Below are 21,446 nucleotides of genomic sequence, written 5' to 3' on the forward strand. Positions count from 1 at the left end.
AGAGAGAGAGAGAGAGAGAGAGAGAGAGAGAGAGAGTTTACATCTAAAACAAGAATTTTCGCATTTTGAGAATTTTAGAATCTCAGCTGACAGCCTCATATGCCTATTAATCCGCCGCTGCATGCATTGCATGGATCCTATCCATCGCTTCAACTTTGAGTAGACTGTCGGCGATGCGCGCGGATCGATCGTCGAGTATCTGCGGGACGTCAATCTACCCGCCGTTCGCAAACTTATTCCGAGCTTCCATCCGTGGCCTGTGGAGTGCAGTAGATTTCGCGTGAAACGCGCAGATCGACGCGGTGGTATTTCGCTACGCTCGTTTGACTCGATCGATTCAACGATCCCGCCGAATCGCACATCGCCCATGCAGCTATTAACTACCGCGCCACGCTGTACACGTCTACGTACACATTAGCACGTGCATCGTCGCTAATGTGGATGAAAATTAATGAAACTTGAACTTCAGATACTTGAACTATCATCAGAAACTATCAGAATAATGCTCTTCGGAAATGTTTGCTATTTTTTAAATGTTATCACTATGTTGACGATGTTTAAAAAGAGCATTAATCATTTATGTAAAACATTTATTTGACAACATTATTGCCCGTGTTCATATTATTTTGAAATTAAAAGATGATACACACTAAAAACATAATGATAGCTATATTATCTCTTTCTAATTTCTTATATACCTACTTATTTCTGTGTCTGTTTATTGCACCTCAATAAAGCTATTATTAGAGATTATTATTATTATTATTAATATCATTATTATAAAGATAACATGTACACGAAAAGGTACACAATTTTGTTAAAGTTTCTAAAAATTTAGTTAGATACAGATCTGAAAATAATTTTGAGTTATCAAAATAATTATGTGGAACGTTCAAACTGCTTGTTAGAAACCTCAAACCTTTTTGCAGCATTGTTCATCATGTTTGAGATATCTACTAATTAATTATTTAGATAGGCCAACAAAATTATTTTTAGATTTATATCTAACTAAATTTTTTAATATTTCAGCAAAATCGTTCTTTCTGTGTAGATATAAAAGTTTTATATATATAGAATGAACGTATATACACGCGCGCGCGCGCCCACACACACACACACACACACACACAATTAAATAAACTATTTTATATTTACAATAACTATAAAATAGGTTATTCAATTATGTATTAGGTGTACAAGTATGACTTTACGGATTTTTAATAGATTGCAGTATAGTCATACTACTGCATTATTTAAAGTTGGCAATACATGTACTTGAAAGGCGTAAACGCAGCTTTAAAACGTAATACATTTCACTAAAGTGTAAACAACTATTATTTTTATCGCATTGAAAATGTCAAATTTTGTACCGGAGAAACGCCATTTGTGGGAAGTTTTACGTCATTATTTTTTTCTAAAGCAGCTAAAAGTCATCGTTTACTTGTGAAAACTTACAAAGAACATGCTCCATCTGTAAGCATGTGTGAAAAATAGTTTAAACGATTCAGAAGCAATGATTTTGATTTGGATGATAAAGAGCATGGAAAGCCACCGAAAAAATTTGAAGATGCACAATTGGAAACATTACTTGACGAAGATGCATGTCAAACAGAAAAAGAATTGGCAACAGCATTAAATGTTACCCAATGCATTTCTTTACGTCTGCGTGCAATGGAAATGGTTCAAAAGCAAGGAAGTTGGACCACACGAATTGAAAGAAAGAGACATTGAAAGAGGAAAAACTATGTGCGAATTGTTGCTGCAACGACAAAAAAGAAAGGGTTTTTTAAATCGAATTATTATTGCCGATGAAAAATGAATTTACTACGACAATCCTAAACGCAAACGAGCATGAGTTAAGCCCGGTGAACCAGGTTCACTAACGCCAAAGCGAAACATCCATGGCAGCAAAGTTATGGTGTGTATCTGGTGGGATATAAAGGGTGTGGTATATTATGAACTACTGCAACCGTTTGAAACTATCACTGGTGAACGGTACCGACTACAATTAATACGTTTGAATCGAGCTGTGAAGGAAAAACGACCGGAATGAGAGAATAGACACAACAAGATAATTTTACAGCATGACAACGCCGAACCACATGTTCATGAATCTGTCAAGAATTATCTAGAAAGAGTGAACTGGGAGATCCTATCTCACCCGCCGTATTAGTATTCACCAGACATTGCTCCCTCAGATTATTATTTGTTCCGGTCCATGGCATCGGCTCTTTCTGGAGAGTGGTTCAGATCTTATGAAGAAATCAAAAATTGGCTTGATAATTGGATCGCTTCAAAACATTCATACTTCTATCAGCGTGGAATCCGTTTATTGCCTGAAAGGTAGGCCAAGGTTGTAGCTTCCGATGGATACTTTGAATAAAGTAAGAATGATTTATGTTATGTCAAATCAATGCGTTTTTTTTATCAAAATATCCATGAAGTCATACTTGTACACCTAACACATTAATTCTATATAAAATTTGTATAATTGTCACACACATACACACTTTTATAGCTACTACTATGGATGTCTTCCATTTAATGACACAAATCGAAATAACACAAGTATCGTTCTGTCTTTGTTGCTCATGGAATGCAAAGAAAGAACGACGTTTGTGTTAACTTGTGTCACTAAATGGAAGATACCCTATGTCTTTCTCTGAGTGCATGACACGAAGAAAAGTATCATACAGTCGAAAAACATATAATTAAAAATACTCTTTAAAAAATTATGAATTTAAAAGCAGATGTTATATTTCTGATTAGTTACAATGGTTCAGTTTTTACATTAGTAACAAATCGAAAGTAACTTGCACTTAGGAAATTCAAGGAGTAACTTTGAGAATGTTAAAAAAATAATTCTGACATTTGTCTAGACTTGATATTGCTCGACGAAGTTCGAGAAATGTTATTGTCGAGATTCAAATGAGTCGCGTAGAAAAAAAGTACCAATCGGAGCCTTCAAGGTGAATAACGAGTTTTCGCTAAAACGGTTAAAGTGGTTCTTGTAAAACCGTACGCAGTTGCCCGGGAGTCTCCTGCGGGACTTGTGTCGATAAGATAGCGTTACTTCGATATCCCTTTAAGACCCGTCCGTTCGTTCTCATCCCCTGGCATCTTCCTAAGATCGCTATCCTCCGAGGAAATATCCTCTCCTTCCGGGATACCCGTTTCCCGTAAAACGCTTCATCTTCATTCACTCCCGTGTACCGGAAGGGAGCCGGACAGACGGGATAGTTAGCAATTGGAGCAAAAGAACATTTTCCCCCTCGATCGACGTCGTTGTAGTTCCGTTAAAAATTGGCGTTTGAAATTAAAAGTGATCTGAAAATGACGATCCTAAAAATCTAATCAATATCTATATATAAGATTTGGTTAATTCATAAGATAACAGAGCACGAAATTTTATGCTTTAATTTAAATCGTTTGCGAAGAATTATCTTTTTAATAAATTTTTTAGTAATTTTTTGAAAAATTTTCACACACAGTTATAAATTGGCATTTGTGTTGAGTTCGCGATAAATATTGATTTATATAAAAAAATATTATTCAATGCGAATTATTTTTTAATTAAAAATTTACTTTGCGTTAAACAATTTTTGACCGCTGATAAATATAAAGAAGAAAGCGCCCGATCTGATCTGAAGCAGGAAGAAGTAGACGAAGGGAGATCGAATCTATAGAAGATCCGAAAATATCTTCTCTTTCTCGGCTAAATAATCCCGGGTGAAAGAAGCTACCTCGGTCGATGGATTAGGGAGCGAAGCTTTTCGATGTTTAATTAACGTCGACGGGATAAGCTCCGTTACAAGAAAGCTCGACCGATCGCCGGATAATCGGAGAGCCTCGTGGAAGAAGACCTTTCCGGGGGATATATCTCGATGGTGAGTCTGTTGGGCTCGATAGACGAGCTCTTAACTTGGGATTTAATTTTGATTCTGCTTTATCTCCCCCATCGATCCCGGATTTATGGTGATTAATTTGCTTGGCTTACTGTTGATAGAAATTAAAATGGGACCCCTCAGTTGGCCGCTCTCAGTTTGTTTTAATATGCAATAATTATGTCATTGCTATGTTTTTTTGAGGGATTATTTTTCGAACGATAAAGTACAAATCAAGAATATTGTACACTATTTTCGTAATAATTGGGAATTTGGTATTTCCGGTTAATATATAAACATACAATTACATGTTATTGCATCATCAATACTCGTGATAATTCTATAACTTCTGTAAATTATATATAATTTATAAAAGTTATAGTAATAAATTTCAACGTTCAAATAAATTGTTTTAAAATCGTTTAAAAAATTCTCCAGATAAATTTTTAATCAGAAGATAAAAGGCTATTACTACGCGGAAAGAACGATTTTGCTAAAGTATTAAAAACTTTAGCTAGATACGATTTTGAACATAACTTTGTTGGACTATCAAAATATTTATGTTAGAAACTCAAGCATATGATGAGCAATGCTGCAAAAAACTTTAATATTTTAGCAATCAGCTTGAACATATCCTACGTAATTATTTTGATAGTCCAACAAAATTATTTTCAGATGTGCATCCAGCTAAATTTTTAGATACTTCAAAATCGTTCTTTCCGTATAAAATTCAATATTTTAATTGATATTTTAATTGCTAAAAATATAATAATAACTCAACAATAATTTAATAATTATTTCCGCTTTTTTTTCCGAGAAAAATTTCCTGTTAGCTTTATCCCTTATGTTTAACAAAAATACATATTTCATGATAATGCGTATTTTACAATGTAAATTGGATAATCTACAGTGAGATCTCTGTGACTGGAGCACGAGTTATATCAATTACCTTAATTTCATCGTTTAGCGTAATTTGCGATATTCAGTTCGCAACAACATCAATTTATGAGTCTCGTATTTCACATATCACAGTCGCTCTATCGAGAGAGATGCACGGGTGATTAATTATCAGCGTAGGACCCGACTCCACAGTATTGCGTTCACTCGAGCGTTTGCGGTCACTTCAGCAATAGCGTTCCGGCTGTTAAAACGTTATCTTGATTGGCAGGCACGAAGTAGGTAGCACCGTCGAAATTTAATGGCCCAATGATATTATATTATATCCTTCATGCCACTACGGCCGCTCGGGATTTTCTGCGGTTACGAGGTGCGCCGAAACTGGGGGTCTTCGAATTTTGTGGTATCTATGTCGATGCGCAGCGCAGCACGTCTGGACTTGTGCGTAATCGATGTTTAGAACCGCCCGGATCAGATTCCTCGCGAATTCCAATTTCGCTCTACTTCATTACTTCCTATCCTCGAGCTCATTCGCGCCACAGACGCTCCATATTCAGTATCATTGCCGCTTCTACAGTGTATTCTGAAAGCTACCAAATCCGTACAAATTCTGCGACAAGCTTTTTTGCTGAACAATTTTCACTTATCACTACAAATTTATATTTTTCGACGCTAAATGAATCTGAAGTCCGTTAAAAGTTCATTTCTTTTAAATTGAGGTTTAAGTACTTATTAAAATCTTTATTTTTAATTCTTCAAAACTTAATTTGTAAACATCTTTTAAAGATGTTTACACGTATTTTTTTATAAAATGGAAAATCATGAAATCACAGATTTTACAGATTATAAATAATATACAGATTAATTACAAATTTATATGTAGTATTTGGAAATAATACAACGAAAGAGTTCGGCAGCGATTTGGAACCTGGATCAAAATTATTTCAATAAATTTAAAAAATAATTACGATAAAATAAGACAAATTTCATTTAAACTATAAAATTGTATTGCTAAATATAAATGTTGACCTTACTATTCTACTCTTACTATAATACTCATGTTATATGGAAAATAGAAATTTCCGATCAGATATTATATGTCTGATATCTGACTGTTTATTGTATGATATCTCTTAAATTTTCGAATTATCGCAATTAAAACAATCGCTATTTTTTTCATTTTATTCTTTCGTATTTGTGATTAAAAAAACTTTAGGATTCTATAAGATCTTATAACATACATCTTATACATACGAGTATATACACTTTTTAAATATTAAACAAAATCATGGCACGTTGCTCTTGTTACCTAAAGCCACGCTTGTCGCAAGATCAACGCGAGAGACTCTCAATGGAAAGCAAAGCTTTCGTGTAAAGTCAACGTCATCGTGATTTCGTTACGTGCGTTTACCTTATCGACAAGGTATCGCGTCAAAACTGTTACCACGATAAAGCCGTTATTAACACGAGGCAATAAAAAGAAGCAATGCACGCGAGGTCACGGAAAGGAAAAAAACGAGAGTCCCGCAAATATAAGTCTAAATATACTTAATTATTGTGTAACTTGAATAGAACGTTATCGCGAAGTATAAATTAACAAAGTTAGTATCTGTGAAACCTGCAAAATAGCAGATATGAAAGTCAGATTGAATTTTGAGGGAACATAAAATTGTGTGCCTACTCGTGAAATTAGCAGATTTATTAAGTTTCGTAAAAAATATACACAGTAATTTTGCAGCAGATATCTAAGCAATAAACGCGAAATAAAATTAAATTAAAAACGAATGAGATCGATTAATCTTTCTTTGCGAAATTACTAACATCCGTCATGTCTTTTCTGACTTCACCTTATGAAAGTATAACAAAATACGTAAGTTATCGTGTACGTACGTTATTGCCTCATTCTGCTGTGCCAGCAAGTGCGCGAATGTTCATGAAATTTACGTCTTTGCGGCGTTTTCGTTTTATTAACCGCGAAGCAATATACGTTGAGCCACGAAATTTCTAACAGTTGTTTACCTTCTCTTACAGCCCTCATGGATGCGGAGTCGGGAATACTGGGACGACAGTTTCGAGGCACGTTTCGCGGAGCTGCGGAAAGATCCGACGAGACCACCCTTGAAGGTAAGTTAATTAATCGTTGAAATATTCACGCGGACACGTGGATGGCTCGCGTGTATGTGGTAACCCTAAAATTGGATAGTCCAATAAAGTAGCCTTCGTTTGATGAGTATCGTATTAAAAACATGCAATCATATACAGGGTGTTAGTTAAGTATGTTGCCATACTCAACAGAGCGATTCTTTGGTTTATGTGGACTTTTTTACTTCAAATAAACCAAAGAATCGCTCTGTTGAGTATGGCAACATACTTAACTAACACCCTTTTTATAATACACTCGTTATAAATTTTCGGAGAATGACGTTCGATCTAATCTAGTCTAATTACGATAAAAGTTTATGATCGATCAAAATCAATAATTACAACGTAAATCAAATATTGAAATATAATAATGAATTAAATAATATTTTGTATTAAATTTATTATAAAAGATCATATAATTATTTATATCGTAAAATTATAAAGATTTGACGAATATATTTACTATTACGAAGCTTTGGTTTGATTCACGTTTATCATGCTATTTTATTCTGTTCGCATGTTATTTTAACCGGCAACGCGTTTTAAATACGCTGCGGTAAAAAATTCAAGTTGATACAGCGCAGCTGCAAGCTGCAGACGGTTGCAGGTGTTTCGGGAGTAAAAGGATTAATGGATTATTGTATAAAATTATTAGGTATGAGAGAAAAGCGTAAAGCGATATAAACAGTGGAAACGTCTGGAGCGAATACGAGATATCCGCGTTCGCTCGTGCGAGAGCTCTTCTCAGTGCTTTCACGTTGCCGTTAATGCGAGAGCGAAGATTTACGATGCCGTGGGAGTGTAAAAAGCTCGTCTGACGCGCCCTGGGAGAAATCGTGAAATCGAGAAGGAGGCTTTGTTTACGATGTTATAAAGCATTTCGATCTTCTTTCGAGTTACCCTCGCGATTTGCTTTTCTCGTGGCTTCCTACTTGAATTTATGATATCTACATTTCCAATCAATGAGTTTTCTGTAATCTTTTTTTTTACTTACCATAACGGATACATTTGAATATCAATTTACCAATTTATAGCGATATTGATGACCTATTTGCCTGATTATTTGCTTTAGACACAGAAAGAATGATTTTGAAATAAATAAAATAAAAAAGATAGATCTGAAAATAATTTTATGGACCACGAAATAATTATTCTAAAAACTTAAGCATGATAAGCAATAATGGTCAATACTACAAAAAATTTTGACATTCTAGCACTCCAACTTGAATGTTTTATATAATTATTTTGATAGTCTAACGAAATTATTTTCTAATCTGTATCTAGCTAAATTAGTAGATAGTTCAGCAAAATTGTTCTTTCTATATATTTATTAAAAAATATTTATTACAATTATATTATTAGAAAAAGGATTGTGTCGAATAATTATTGATAAAATCAATTTTCAGTAAAAATTAAATAATAAATATACTCATAATTAGTTTTATATTATAATGATGATAGTTAGTGTATTATGAGATAAAGAAAAGGTAAAATATAGAAATTTTTTACGATATTTGGAGTGAAGAACGAGCACCGTGTGCGCGCGCGCGTAAGTAGTAAAGATAAATCTCTGCTCAGCCGTACGCGATTTCAATCACCAGTAGTGAAACGAACTCTTCCTCAGCTCTAGTATTTCTTAGAGCTGTTTTCTTTTGTATGCAAAAAATCATTGGATGAATAATTACAGTTCGTGTAAAACAAAACGTTAATTAACTTTTGATTATAATTAAAAACAATATCCATTATATTCTTTCATATGAGGTCAAATAAGGTAATATTGGAAACAGATTGAATTATAAATGTAACGCAATAAGTTTTCCTGTGATAACAATGAATAGGTATTTAAAAAACAAAGCAGTAAATATTTAATAATCGCGGTAAAATTCATAAACAATTGTTATCACGCTTACCAAAAGTTATTAATTATTAAAGTATTGCGGTGTAGGTAAATTATCATTCAATATTGTCCTTCTATGATATACAATAAATTATAAATTACACATTTTTTATGCTACATATTTGCGAAAACATACCTACTGTAAAAGTTTGTCCTATTTGTTTAGAACTCCACTGACGAGAAACGCATCGACGCGTACTCGGAAAAATGTTCTCGTATACGCTCGTATACTCCCGTACTCCCACATGTTGCGGTTTTCGGACAAACCTTTGTACGACTCCCATTAACCATCGACCCTAGTCTTCATGGCGGTTTGCTCTTGACGAGACAACTAACGGAATCGTTTGATCAAAGCTCGGAACAACTCCATTATGACCCAACGATTGCAATTTTCTACGTCCGTACGCTTTCACAAATTCCGCATCGTCTGCTTCTCTGGTCATGATAATATTTACGGTCGTTATGAAACTTGTGATTATGCATTTTAATATTTAGTTTTGTCGGTTGTACACTGAGAGAAAAATGTTTGGTATTTGTAACACTAGTTATTATTACCGTAAAAATAGTTGCAATTATTATAATTTAATTATAAATTTATAGTCGCTTTTGAGCCATCCATATTTTATATGACCCAAAAAACGACTATAAATTATAGTTAAATTATAATAATTACAACTATTTTTATGATAATAAAATTATATAATAATATAATAAAACTAGAATTCCCGATCGAAACTTTTATCGAAATTGGAAACGAATACTCATTAGGTGTCAGTTTCGACTGAAAGCATATAGCTCTTCTTCATAAATATTAATTTTAATATGTGTAATTATTATTTCGATAATTAAATTATGATGTTTATGAAGAAGAAATACTTATATTCTTTGGCCAAAATTAACACACAACCGAAATTTCGGTTTGCGATTTCGGTCGAAATTTAATTATTGTTTCAATAAATTGTGATATTTATGAAGAAAAAGGATGATAATATATATATATATATAGGCATGTCTATATATATATATATAGCCTTTATAGGATTTTAATTTCAGTTTCGGTTGAAATTGACGTGTAGCCGAATGTTTCAGTTCAGTTTCGGCAAAAGTTTCGGTCAGACTCTAATTAATAACTATAATTTATAGTCATTTTCGGTGTCAACTATATGTATCTATTTGTTGATAGAACTATACATGTATGCATACATGTAATATGTGCATGCACATATTATTATTATCACTAAACATATAACAATAATAATTTTAAGGACTCTCGATAATCAAAGAACAACAAGAAAATAAAGCGGGCTTTTTTCTATTTATAGAAAATAAATTCTTTTGAATCTACAAAGTCTTCAAAATTCAATATCGACAACTTTCACTGAAGATGTCCCAGAAAGGAGCTGAAATGCCTGAGTAAATGTAATAAGATATATATATTGTTATTTGCACATCGTTGACCGTTTGTTTGATTCTCATTTATTAGTTTTATTTTCTTATTATAGCAGCAATAACCGTAATTATGATAACATGTAATTATAGTTATAAATACCAAAGCTTTTCTCTCACTGTAGATTGCTGACAAAAGACTAGATTACAGAACAATTTTGAAGCAATGAATAAATTATCGTAACTTTTATATTAAATAGTTTGATGAAAATAGTATTGCGAATATCATATACATCATTGTGTTTAAAAAATAATGAAAAGAATTACAATTTTCTATATTATTAAATTTAATATTTTATCTAAAGGTACGTAACACACATAGCGTGGAGCCAAGTTACTATTATACAAGAGACATTATCACAAAGCGCATTAATGCTATTATGCATTTTTGTAATTTGCTTTTGGTATAACCTTTTATTTTATAACTCCCCCGTCACTTCAGAGAGACGGCTGCGTGATATGATAAATTAGCGCTTCTTGCATATGCGGCTTTGTTATTTCTCCGCTGTAAAATTACGAGAGCCGCGCGTTAACGTGGCGTCGCGCCAAGCAACGGCACGGGTAATTACGCGTAGAAAGAAGGAATTCTCCGTCGCGTCCGTGCAGGGTAATCGCTCGGAAAATTCGGAATATGTAAAATTCATTCACGGAAGAACGTTTCGCCTCGTGGCGACCCTTCGATCCGTCTCGAAGGAAATAAGACGTTTCACGAATGAATTCCGAATGATGCTGCGCGGTTCAAGTAGTCTCGCAGGCATTTTAAACGAAGTTCGATGCAGTATCAACTTTCTAATTCACACGCTTTAGCAAACAAAATTTGATCCGACTCACCTTCTTGAGCTGTGATTATTTTGGGATAATTTGAAAGACTGCCACCAGAGGGTGTGTGAGAGTCAAGTACTATAAAGCTCTAATATCAAAGTAGCGCATTCCTCTGAGCCAAAATGCCGACAACCTTTCTATTGGCTATTTCGACCGCCATTTCAATTTAGTCATCTGTAGTCCAATAAGCGCTTAGTATTATTGGTATAGAGTATGGTTAGTAGGTCCAAAATGGAGGACCTATGCACTATTTTAATAGAGCTTTAAAGTACGAGTACTATTCATCGTCTCATTCGCTCTCGTTGTGCAGTTATAGCTGCGTTCCACTTACGCTCGCAGCGTACACAAGCATCGTTTGTCCTTATTTAATGTACTTGTCCTTATTTGAACAAGAAAGATAAAATGATTCCTCAAGCGTTGTAAGTGTTGGAACGCAGCCTATGTATGGCTTATGTTTTCAATACCGCAGCAATATTTTTCCATTCTTATTCTTTATTATTGCTATATCTTTAATGTCACTCTTCTCGAAACGCTGTTCGCATATAAAATGCTTATGCTTTTTCTGTAAATCGATCCCGGTAATTGCTAACACCTACATACCGAATCATATAGAATCCTTCAGTATTACGAGGTTGCATTCGAGGAGCGCGCTTTCAGCGCTATTTGTGTCATCTATCCTTTTCTCACTTCTTTTCTCACGTTTTCATTCGATACTTGGAACTATGACGCCACTTAGTAACGAAAGCTTTAACTGACCCAAAATAATCACAGGGCTGCATATGAAAAAGGTATTCAGTTGGACCATCTAACTTCTAACACCGTAGGACTACTGCGCTTCGACGTAACTTGAAATTGTCTGTTCTCGTTTCTACGTATTTCTCTAAGAACGCCAGGAGTTGCAGTATGTAATTACGAGTTCTTGTTTTTCTGCAGATGTTGTCATGAGCAGCTACAATGGTTCGCGCGTTTCCTGGTAAAAGTCATTGCGCACTGGTATAATTGCTTTCTCGCGGAGTATATACACTCCCTTTCTTTTTCTCCCTCTCTCTCTCTCTCTCTCTCTTCCTCTCTTTCCACTTTATTGGTAAAGATCCTTCGCTCCGCGTTCCTGGAAGAAAATTGCGAAGGTATCTCATGCGTTTTCCGCGTCGTCCGTCGTTCACGACATTCGGAGTCGCGAGCCAAGAAAATCTCGATTCTCCTTCCATCAAGAAAATACTTGTTCGGTCTCGAGTTAATCCTTTGGGATTACAGAATCGAATGCTGTGGCTGTCAGATGCGACGAGGCGAGTTTGTTTGGACAAACGTATGAGAATACTCGAGTCGATCTCGTCGAAAAAACAGAACAATTCTCGATTTTTGGATAGATGCGTCACCTTACAAACTGTGATCTCTCTTTCTCTTTTTCGCCGCGTCGTTCCTATCCGGTGCAAACAGAGTTCGACGAATTCGACAATACCGGCTCATCAGTCCATTGTCGTCAAGACTACAATAGCACGAACGGTGGCGGCTCTTTGGAAAACGTACCCGACAATGGTGGGAAATGGGCGTGATTTCGGTGATCGGGATGCACCGTATGTGCCTGCAAGTCCAGAGACTTGCTATCCTCTCGGATCTGGATTCGTTCGTATTGATACGGGGATTTAGGAGGCTGTGATGTCGAGCTTCAGGAAGCGTTCTATCAAGTCGCATAGTAATCGCTATCGGTTTATAGAAAGTCGAGCGTGCTGATAACTGGATGGTATAGCAGCAGGATTTATTGAAATTTTTTACTATTCTTTGAAGCTATACTAATAATAATAATACGATGAATGACTACATCTAATAATAATAATAGAGTAATAAACGATGACAAGTAATTAAAATACAAATAAATAGATACATTCGTTTTTTATTCACTCATGGAGGAATTGCAAACATGGGCTAAGCATGACCGATATTATTATATATATTAGATTAGTGATAAACTTTCATTTCTCACATTTTTAGTGATAGTTCGATTTACGCTCAGTACCACACTGTAATACGTGATCATAGAAAGCACTCATTGCTTAAGATAAATATCATTGCGTATTTTCGATGCTTTTGAAGTCTTGATTAAAAAGTTATTTGGTTATAAACTGTAATAATTAATATTCATGTATTATCAATATAAACAAAAATCTATTCGACATTGTCCCTGCGACAGGTAGAGGAAAAGGTGGTATTATGGCCAGAGTATATATTGGGGCCTCTCTTAATATCTCCGCTATTATATAGCGAATCCTAATAATTACTTATGGAATTATTAGTTCAGTAGATCGCCGTTACACCATGACGCTAATATTACCAATTCTCAATAGCCAGCTTATTATAACCAGGGTTGGGTAGTGCTAAGTTAAAAAGATAAAAGTTAAGTTTAAAAGTTAAAAAGTTAATTTTAACTTAACTTAGTTACATTTTGGACTCTTAACTTTTTAACTTAATTTAGTTACATTTTATCGGTAACTATTAACTTTTAATTTGATTTTTTTTAAGTCAATCTTCGGACACAATAGAGAGGATAATGAGTATGTACATAATTTAGTAATTTTATATAATTGTATAATCGTTACTTGTGAACAAAAATAACCAAATTCTTTAATAAATATAGGTACTATAAAAAAGGAAAAATATGAAAAATTATATAATATATTATATAAATGATGGTCAAACTTTTTCTTTTTCTTTTTTTTTCCGTTTGTTCGTTCAGACCATATTTAACTTTTAACTCCTCAATTACTTTTTTTATTAACTTAACTTTTAATTTAATTAATTTCATTATGGATTAACTTGTATTTTAATTAAGTTAAATTTTCAAAGCTGTTAACTTTAACTTAACTTAGTTAAAAAAAAAGTTAACTTTTTTATCCAACCCTGATTATAATGCATTTTTACTTACAAGTATTTCGTAACGTTTCTGAAGTACACTTTAGCATTTAATTACACCTACTTCCCCTCATTTTTCTTAAACTTGAGCATATTATCACACGAATATATGTATTTTTGAGTGTGTTATTTGCTATTTAACATTTTATTTGACTATGTATATTTTAAATTATACAAATTTAAACAATACCATGACATTTTGCTAATGTGGCCTTCTATAGATATTGATTACTCACGACCTCTTTTCTTTTCATATCAAAATAATTATTTGATAATCGATTTAGCTGTTAATCTATAGTTCATATTACATGTACTATTTTTAGTACTGAGATTTTTAGTACTGAGCAGCTTTATATGCAGAAGTTATGTGAATGTATATACATTCATTTGCATACATTTTAAAATGTTTTACTTTTTTGTTAATTTTGTAACCAAATACTGTTTTCTAAACAAAACTAATATTTTAAGGCTATTTTTATGGAAGGCCACATTACCACCCATTTTTTTTCGCCGAGTCATTATGCAATGTCGTCACATTTTTATTAATAGTATCCTAAGTAATAAATATTTCGTAACTTTGAGTCCAGAATCGATTCAACATTTTATAACAACATTTTAATGAATGTAATTGTCAAGTTTTAAACTTAAATATTGATTATTAACGAAGTTATTGTGTAAAATGTAACTGGGGTGCTATAATACCACCTTCTCCTCTATCGAATAGCAATGATTTTGTTTTTGTTTAAAACTATAGTTTATATTAATAATATATGATTGTTAATTATTGTAATTTAAAATCAAATAACTATAATATTTCCTTTAAATAAAGATTTCTAAAAATTGATTAATAATATAATTGTCGGTTTTAACATTTTCCATAATTCAAATAGAATTTTAGAGTGTAACACAGCATAATACGTATAATGTCGATTTACATAAAATGTGAGCTATCGACATCCGTGACATCTCGGATCGCGCTAGTCTATGGAATCTTCAAAGTGAAAGCCAGTATCTTGCGTCAACAAACCAATTATGTCGATGTATCATCTCAGGCATTCGAGGGATTCGTTTATTAACGAGGTTTCCCGCGCGCTTTTCTCTCGTGGTGCGACAGTGTTACGGTTTCTCAAAGAACGTGCACATTCCCGCTTGTACGCGCATACCACTCTTCCTCTTCGCCCCCCTTTCCTTGACATTCCTCGCAGGCATACAAAAGGGCACGACACGAACACCTCGTGATAAATGCAAGGGTGCGTAAGATATTGCAGACTATGAACATGCGAATTTATAATAAAAAAAAACATCTATTATAATGTCGAATACTGCTCTTTAATTTTGCAATAGGGAGTCACGGTCTCACAATTAGACATCAACGTTTTTCTAAACTACAATTTTTTTTAAAAGATTTAAAAAGAATTGAATATATTTAGAGGGTATATTTCCGATTTATAACATCGCTAGCGAATGGACGAGAAATATTGTAATTGTATTCTTGGGTATTTTTAATTACAATATTTTTCCAATGTTATTTTATCAATGAGCTCAAGAAGAATAATGATATGAAATATAAAAACATATAAAAAATTTAAGGAAGATTTAAATAATTCTCTTTAAACAATGCAATTTTTCAATCACAATATTTTTCATTGATGTACTGTTGATATATTCAGCAAAGAGTAGTCTATTGTAATTCCAGATACCGGCATTCACATCACTATTGCGAGGTATATGTACTTATTGTTGGTCTTTGTCCCGTAAAGGATAAAAAGTGGAAACATACATTTTTGAAATGTTTGCATCCTGTTTATTACCTACTTTACAGTGGAATACTAAGACGTGGAAACTTTAACGCGCGTTCCACTTTTGCATCTTCGTATTTGTTCCTTTGGTCGCGTTGTTTACTCCTTCGACGACACTATTTCATTCTCGGTCAATGTATAAATAGCACAATCCAGAAGTATACATTCAAAGTCTTCGAATAAAGTGACGAGTCTCACCCGAGAAAATAATCGGAATTATTTGCATTCTACGGAGAAATAGGAGAGATAAGCCAATTTTATGTCACATTCCTTCTTTCCAGATTAATCAGAACTGTGATGTGCGAATATTTATATCATCTCCTAAATGATAAATAAGATCACAATTTGAAAAATAATGAAAAATAAAGTACTATTTAAGCCAACCTTTTGTGATGAACACTATAATGTTTCAAAAAATAAAATATGATGCCTTTTTTAGATAAATAACACAGAAAATCTTGCTGAAGTATTTGAAAATTTAGCTAGATCTGAAAATTTTATTGGATTATCAAAATAATTATGTAAGATGATCAAGCTGATTACTTACATAATTATTTAAAAATATCGAAACTCTTTGCAGTATTGATTTGAATTTTCTGCATAATTATTTTGATGGTCCAACAAAATTATTTTCAAATCTATTTAAATTTTTAAATATGTTAGTAAAATTATTTCTTTCGTGTAAAAGAACCTTACAACAAAATTTAGAAGTAAAATTTATAATGAAATATCGGTTTAAATAAACGCTTATATTACAGGACTAGGATTAAAATTTTTAACAAGAAACTGCTTTAAATAACTGTTATTATTACTTATGGAAGATAAAGTCTGCGCAAAGCGTGATTATACTTAACAATTTTTTTTATAGTGTATGTAATGTTGCGAACTTCTTAAGAGAGTTATTTATACGTTGCCGCGAAACTGCATAGAAGTTGCAGTTAGTAGCTACATATTCCCAAAGTTTAGTCTTTACCGTTGGGAGATTCGAAAAGTTCGGTGGTTTGTTACAGTGTTAATGGTCCCTTGACTAAATTTTTTAGTCTTAATAACGAGATCAACGAGAAGACACATGAACTTGTGTGTTTGCAACACATTTTTTCGTGTCGCGTTTTACAGAGAGAGAAAGAGAGAGAGAGAGAGAGAGAGAACAAAACAAACATAAAATGTTACACCAGGCTCCTTTTAATAGCGTCGTGGAAAAAAATAGAAAGTAGAAAAATTAATAAATTGCAGAAGTAAACGAAAAATATTTATCCATACGTAATCTGATATATTTTAATTAGAAAAAAATATTTCTTTTTATATAACGTATTCTTTTTTTAAATCAGATTTACTTAAAAAACTAAGGTACATCAAGAAAAATGTTCTGGGTATATCAATAAATAAACAAAATGAATTCTGATCATATAAATCAGAATTCTGGTTATTGTGACTGAATTTCTGATTATCTCGACTAGAATATTTGATAGATTTAACTGTAAATATCTTATTTGTATACCTTTTTGGTTGAATCCACTATTTCAATTATTGCAATAGATTTTTTTTAGTGTAAATTTAATATTAACTATCAAAACAAATCAAGTTTTTTTTTCTTTCATGTGTTATATTTGCGAAAATCAAGAAAAAGCATTTGAATTCGTCGCAAACGTAGACGAAGACGTTAATCTTGTTTCTCAAACCAATTGTAGCTTCACTCTAACGAGATTCTTAAATTTGTATTCTCGAAGAATACGGTGGAATAGGGTTTCGATTAACCTCGATCGAGTTCTCGATCGAAACGTACTTTTCTAGAAGCAACCCGTAAAAAAAGTAGAACACGCGCAAATAACATACTGACAATTTCGCATCGCGCAAGATCATCCATGATGAGTTACCCGCAGAAAATGAGACGCGCCTCTCTCTCTTCCCGCACTTCTCTCTTTCTCTCTCTCTCCTCTCCTTCTTCTCGTTATTTTCCTCCTTTCCAGTTATATGACCGATACTCGTAAAAAGCTAAGGCGAGTCGGGGAAAAATGTCACCTCTTACCATCAGTCGCCTATCCAATCGACCAACGATAGATACAACGTAATGAAATGAGGGTTGGTTGTCAGTGTCGTACATCAAAACTCACCCCGACCTTCTTATGATCATCTTCATTTTTTATTCACATCGCACTTTTTACGAGCATGCCTCGATCAACGCTGGAACGGGAATGAAGCAGCGCCTATGTTAAATCGACCACTCCCGCGCGATCCACTTAAGATGGCTTGTGTTGGATCATGAAACTTTACGGTCCTCGTATACTTCTCGCTTATCGATATTACCTTTTCGCCATCGCGTTTACTTTTCCGGTACTCCTGTCGTGGGCGGAGAAATGAAGAAATAAATCCGGACGATCGCGCGATTTCCCAATTTAAAAGTCTGATCAACCTACTTCTAGGGTCATCCTGATCGTCCGATAAGATTCGACCAGCCGACTTCTCTTGCACTCCTGGATGCGGTATCGTGCTATCTCACTGCCCCCTCCCTCCCGGTATTAATATTCGATGCCATTAACGGTGCAGCAATTGCTTCCACGTCGGGACACGCTCCCTTACGCTTCAATCTGAATTCCAATTCGGTCCCTGCGTTTGGGTATAATACCAGTGGCTGTGATTGCGCGCCAAGACGAGGGCACTCCCGGTACACGCTCCATCTTCCCGCCCGGGGTCGCGGTTAAAGACGATAATAGCGATTCGAGCAAGTAGCTAGCAAAGTTACCGGCGAGGTGACAAAGTACATGAGGGTCGTACAGAACGGGTAAAGGGGACGGAGACGCCGTCCTATGTATGCCGTGGATGGTAGACCGGTGAGAACAGACGAGGGCAAAGGGTGAGGAAGGGTGTATTAAAGGGGCGCTATGACCCGATGCGCTTGTCTCATGCATACCAATAAGTCCTGGCTGCTGTGCGTCTCGTATGTAGCGGAGTATCCGCCTGCAGCTTGCCGACAACTTCGCTTATTTGTCCTGACAAGATTACCGTCCGTATATACGATAGACATATTGTGAATGTAGAATAAATTATGCAATCTCATTATTTGTGTGATCGTTGTTTATTAAATACCTGAGATATACATACATATATCTTTAAAGGCAACATGTATAAAAATGAGGATTCGTGTTTACAGAATTTTAAAAGTGACACGAATAATTACACGTGCAGGATCGCTTGACATTAATACTACAAATTATATCATATACAAAGTTTAAAAAAGAATTTTAATTATAGTCTTGTGAAATAAATTTTATAAAAATTATATTATTTTGTAAAAAAGATGGGAAAGATAATGCATTTATAAAAAACGAAAATAAGTTAGGATTATAATAATATAAATACATAATAAATCGATAAATTTAATAATTATTATGATTATTAGAAAAAATAATTATATTACATTTTTGTGTCCTAAATTAAATATCAAAAATTTTGATAAATGAAGTTAATTATTTAATAAATGAAGATTATATACAATATGAACAAATAATATCTACAGAATACCAATTTGCTTTTTTTGTAAACTTTAAGTATATTGCTCATTCTCCTAAAATAGTGTCGAACAATTGAAATAAGATTTTAATCCCTATCACTTCTAAAAAAGGGTCCTTCCGTTGAGAGAATAAACATTGAATAGAAAATAATCAGCGATAAACAATGCGCCGAGAAATAATGTTATCCGTCATCCTGGAGGAGTAAGAGAGACGGACGCGACAGGCGGGATACGGCCAGCGAAACGAATTTTGATTAACGAGAGAGCTTTCGCAAATTCGGGAGCGCGTTCCGCGCGAAAGAACGTTCCAATTTGTCCGCGTAGTGAGCGCGAAATGAAATTAAGGCAGACGCGAATTTGATCAGCGGCGGCGGCGGTGGCCAGAGCCCGAAATCTCGGTGAAAACGCAGAGCTCGGTCGTCGAAACGCTTGGAGGAACGACGACTAATGACAGTTACCGCTGTGAGTTGATTCCCGCTTAAAAGATTTACGCCGCCTTGTGTAGCTTTGCAAATCAAATATCCGACTGGCTTCACCAAAAGTACTTGCGCTCGCGAACGAAAAACCGAAACGTATCTATTTACTCTTTCGAGACCATTGAGACTGCACTTTTAAAACCTGCGAAAAAGTCAAAACTTTTTACATTTAAATTAAGAATCAGAAATGCGCAGTATAATTATTATATATTTAATTTATTTTAATTATATTCTATTGTATTTTTTATAACAATCATAATAATTTTATTTTCTCTCGGTAGCGATATGTCAAAATAAAAGTGTCATTATAATTTACCGCGTGTAATTTTTTATATTGTGTCATAATATTTTATATTGTGACATTTTTTTCATTTACAAGAATTAAAGATTAAGTAATACGAGTAATCGCGTGAAAATAATTCATGTAATTTATCATTGAAAAGGATACCTGTCACTTTTTCGAATTCGTACAACGAAGAAAGTGTAAACTTGGAACTTTGGAGGCATTATCGTCTACTGACGCGTCCTAAATTGCATAAATTCACCGCCGACAACACATAATAAATCGCTCGTATTGTCGAGCGCGACGTTGTATCTCACGTCATTTGAATTATTAACTCGCTATAGCAGTATGTATATCAATTACACGATATTGACATTGTCGTTCCACTATTCCATGTCATTACAGAGAAAGAGAGACAGGGAGGGAAGAGAGAGAGAGAGAGAGAGAGAGAAGAGACAGTTATCGCGACCAGTTATCTAGAATTGATCGAACTTATCGTGTACCTATCAAAGTATTCTCTGTGTGAATATACAACGAAAGGCGATCGAATGGAGTATCGATTATGAATTAGAAGATTACACAATATCGTGCGGCTTTAACTGGAATATGAATTAGCCAATGTGATCACATGAGACTACACACGAAATAATCATACATCTCGCTTCTTGCGTATCTATACATCGACGTGTTTTAATTTTTGCAATCCGTTTGAAACTGTCGTTAATTATCATAATAATTATCATTTCCAACGAAAAGAGAGCAATGTATTACAGAATAGCATTTGAGTCTATATCGGGTTCACCTTCAAGCTTACTCTCGCGATTTAAAAATTCGGTCTCGCTTTAATTGCATTCCAGTGCGAAGTATTAGCAACAAAGTGAGCAGCAATAAAAAAAATCGCATGACACACTCCCGCAGTCGAGTGGGGGAAGGGAAAAAAAGAGGAATGTCGTTCGCACTCTACTTCAAATATCGACACGCCGATACTCGAGACAGATTGAAACACTCTTTTTAAATGCGGCTGAGAGCGCGAGTTCAGAGATAAACTAATAAATCGCGCAAATCGTCTCTGCCGGTTCATTTCTCAACTGCGAATGCAGATTAATAATGATGAGACACGGCACAATGTATCATTTACATTGTCGTTATCAACATCGTCAAGCTGATGTCGATGTCGCGCGAGCTAATTAACGAATCTCCATGTTAGCAAGCTGTTACCGTCGAAAATCGAGATTGACTGGATTGTATTACTCGGTAATAGATCACTTCGAAAGATTCTGATTAACAAATACGAGAATTAAACCATCGATGTAGAATTTTGATGAGACAGCGCCGTAATTTCGATTGCATCATCGATTAAAATTCTATCCTACTGATGTTGTCTT

General features: G+C 34.2%; 1 protein-coding gene across 4 annotated transcripts in view; it reads left to right on the forward strand.

Moving 5' to 3' along the window:
• alpha-Man-IIb (alpha-Mannosidase class II b) overlaps positions 1 to 21,446 on the forward strand; it is a 203,620-nt gene that overhangs the window by 150,134 nt on the left and 32,040 nt on the right. For all 4 annotated transcript variants that reach the window (XM_018457821.1, XM_018457822.1, XM_018457823.1 and 1 more), the window contains one exon: positions 6,813 to 6,905. In XM_018457821.1, coding sequence (XP_018313323.1) covers positions 6,813 to 6,905 — 93 coding nt within the window. The remainder of the gene's footprint in view (positions 1 to 6,812; positions 6,906 to 21,446) is intronic.

Source organism: Mycetomoellerius zeteki, unplaced genomic scaffold (genome assembly GCF_001594055.1).
Source record: "Mycetomoellerius zeteki isolate Tzet28-1 unplaced genomic scaffold, Tzet1.0 scaffold68, whole genome shotgun sequence".
In the NCBI taxonomy this organism is placed as follows: domain Eukaryota; kingdom Metazoa; phylum Arthropoda; class Insecta; order Hymenoptera; family Formicidae; genus Mycetomoellerius; species Mycetomoellerius zeteki.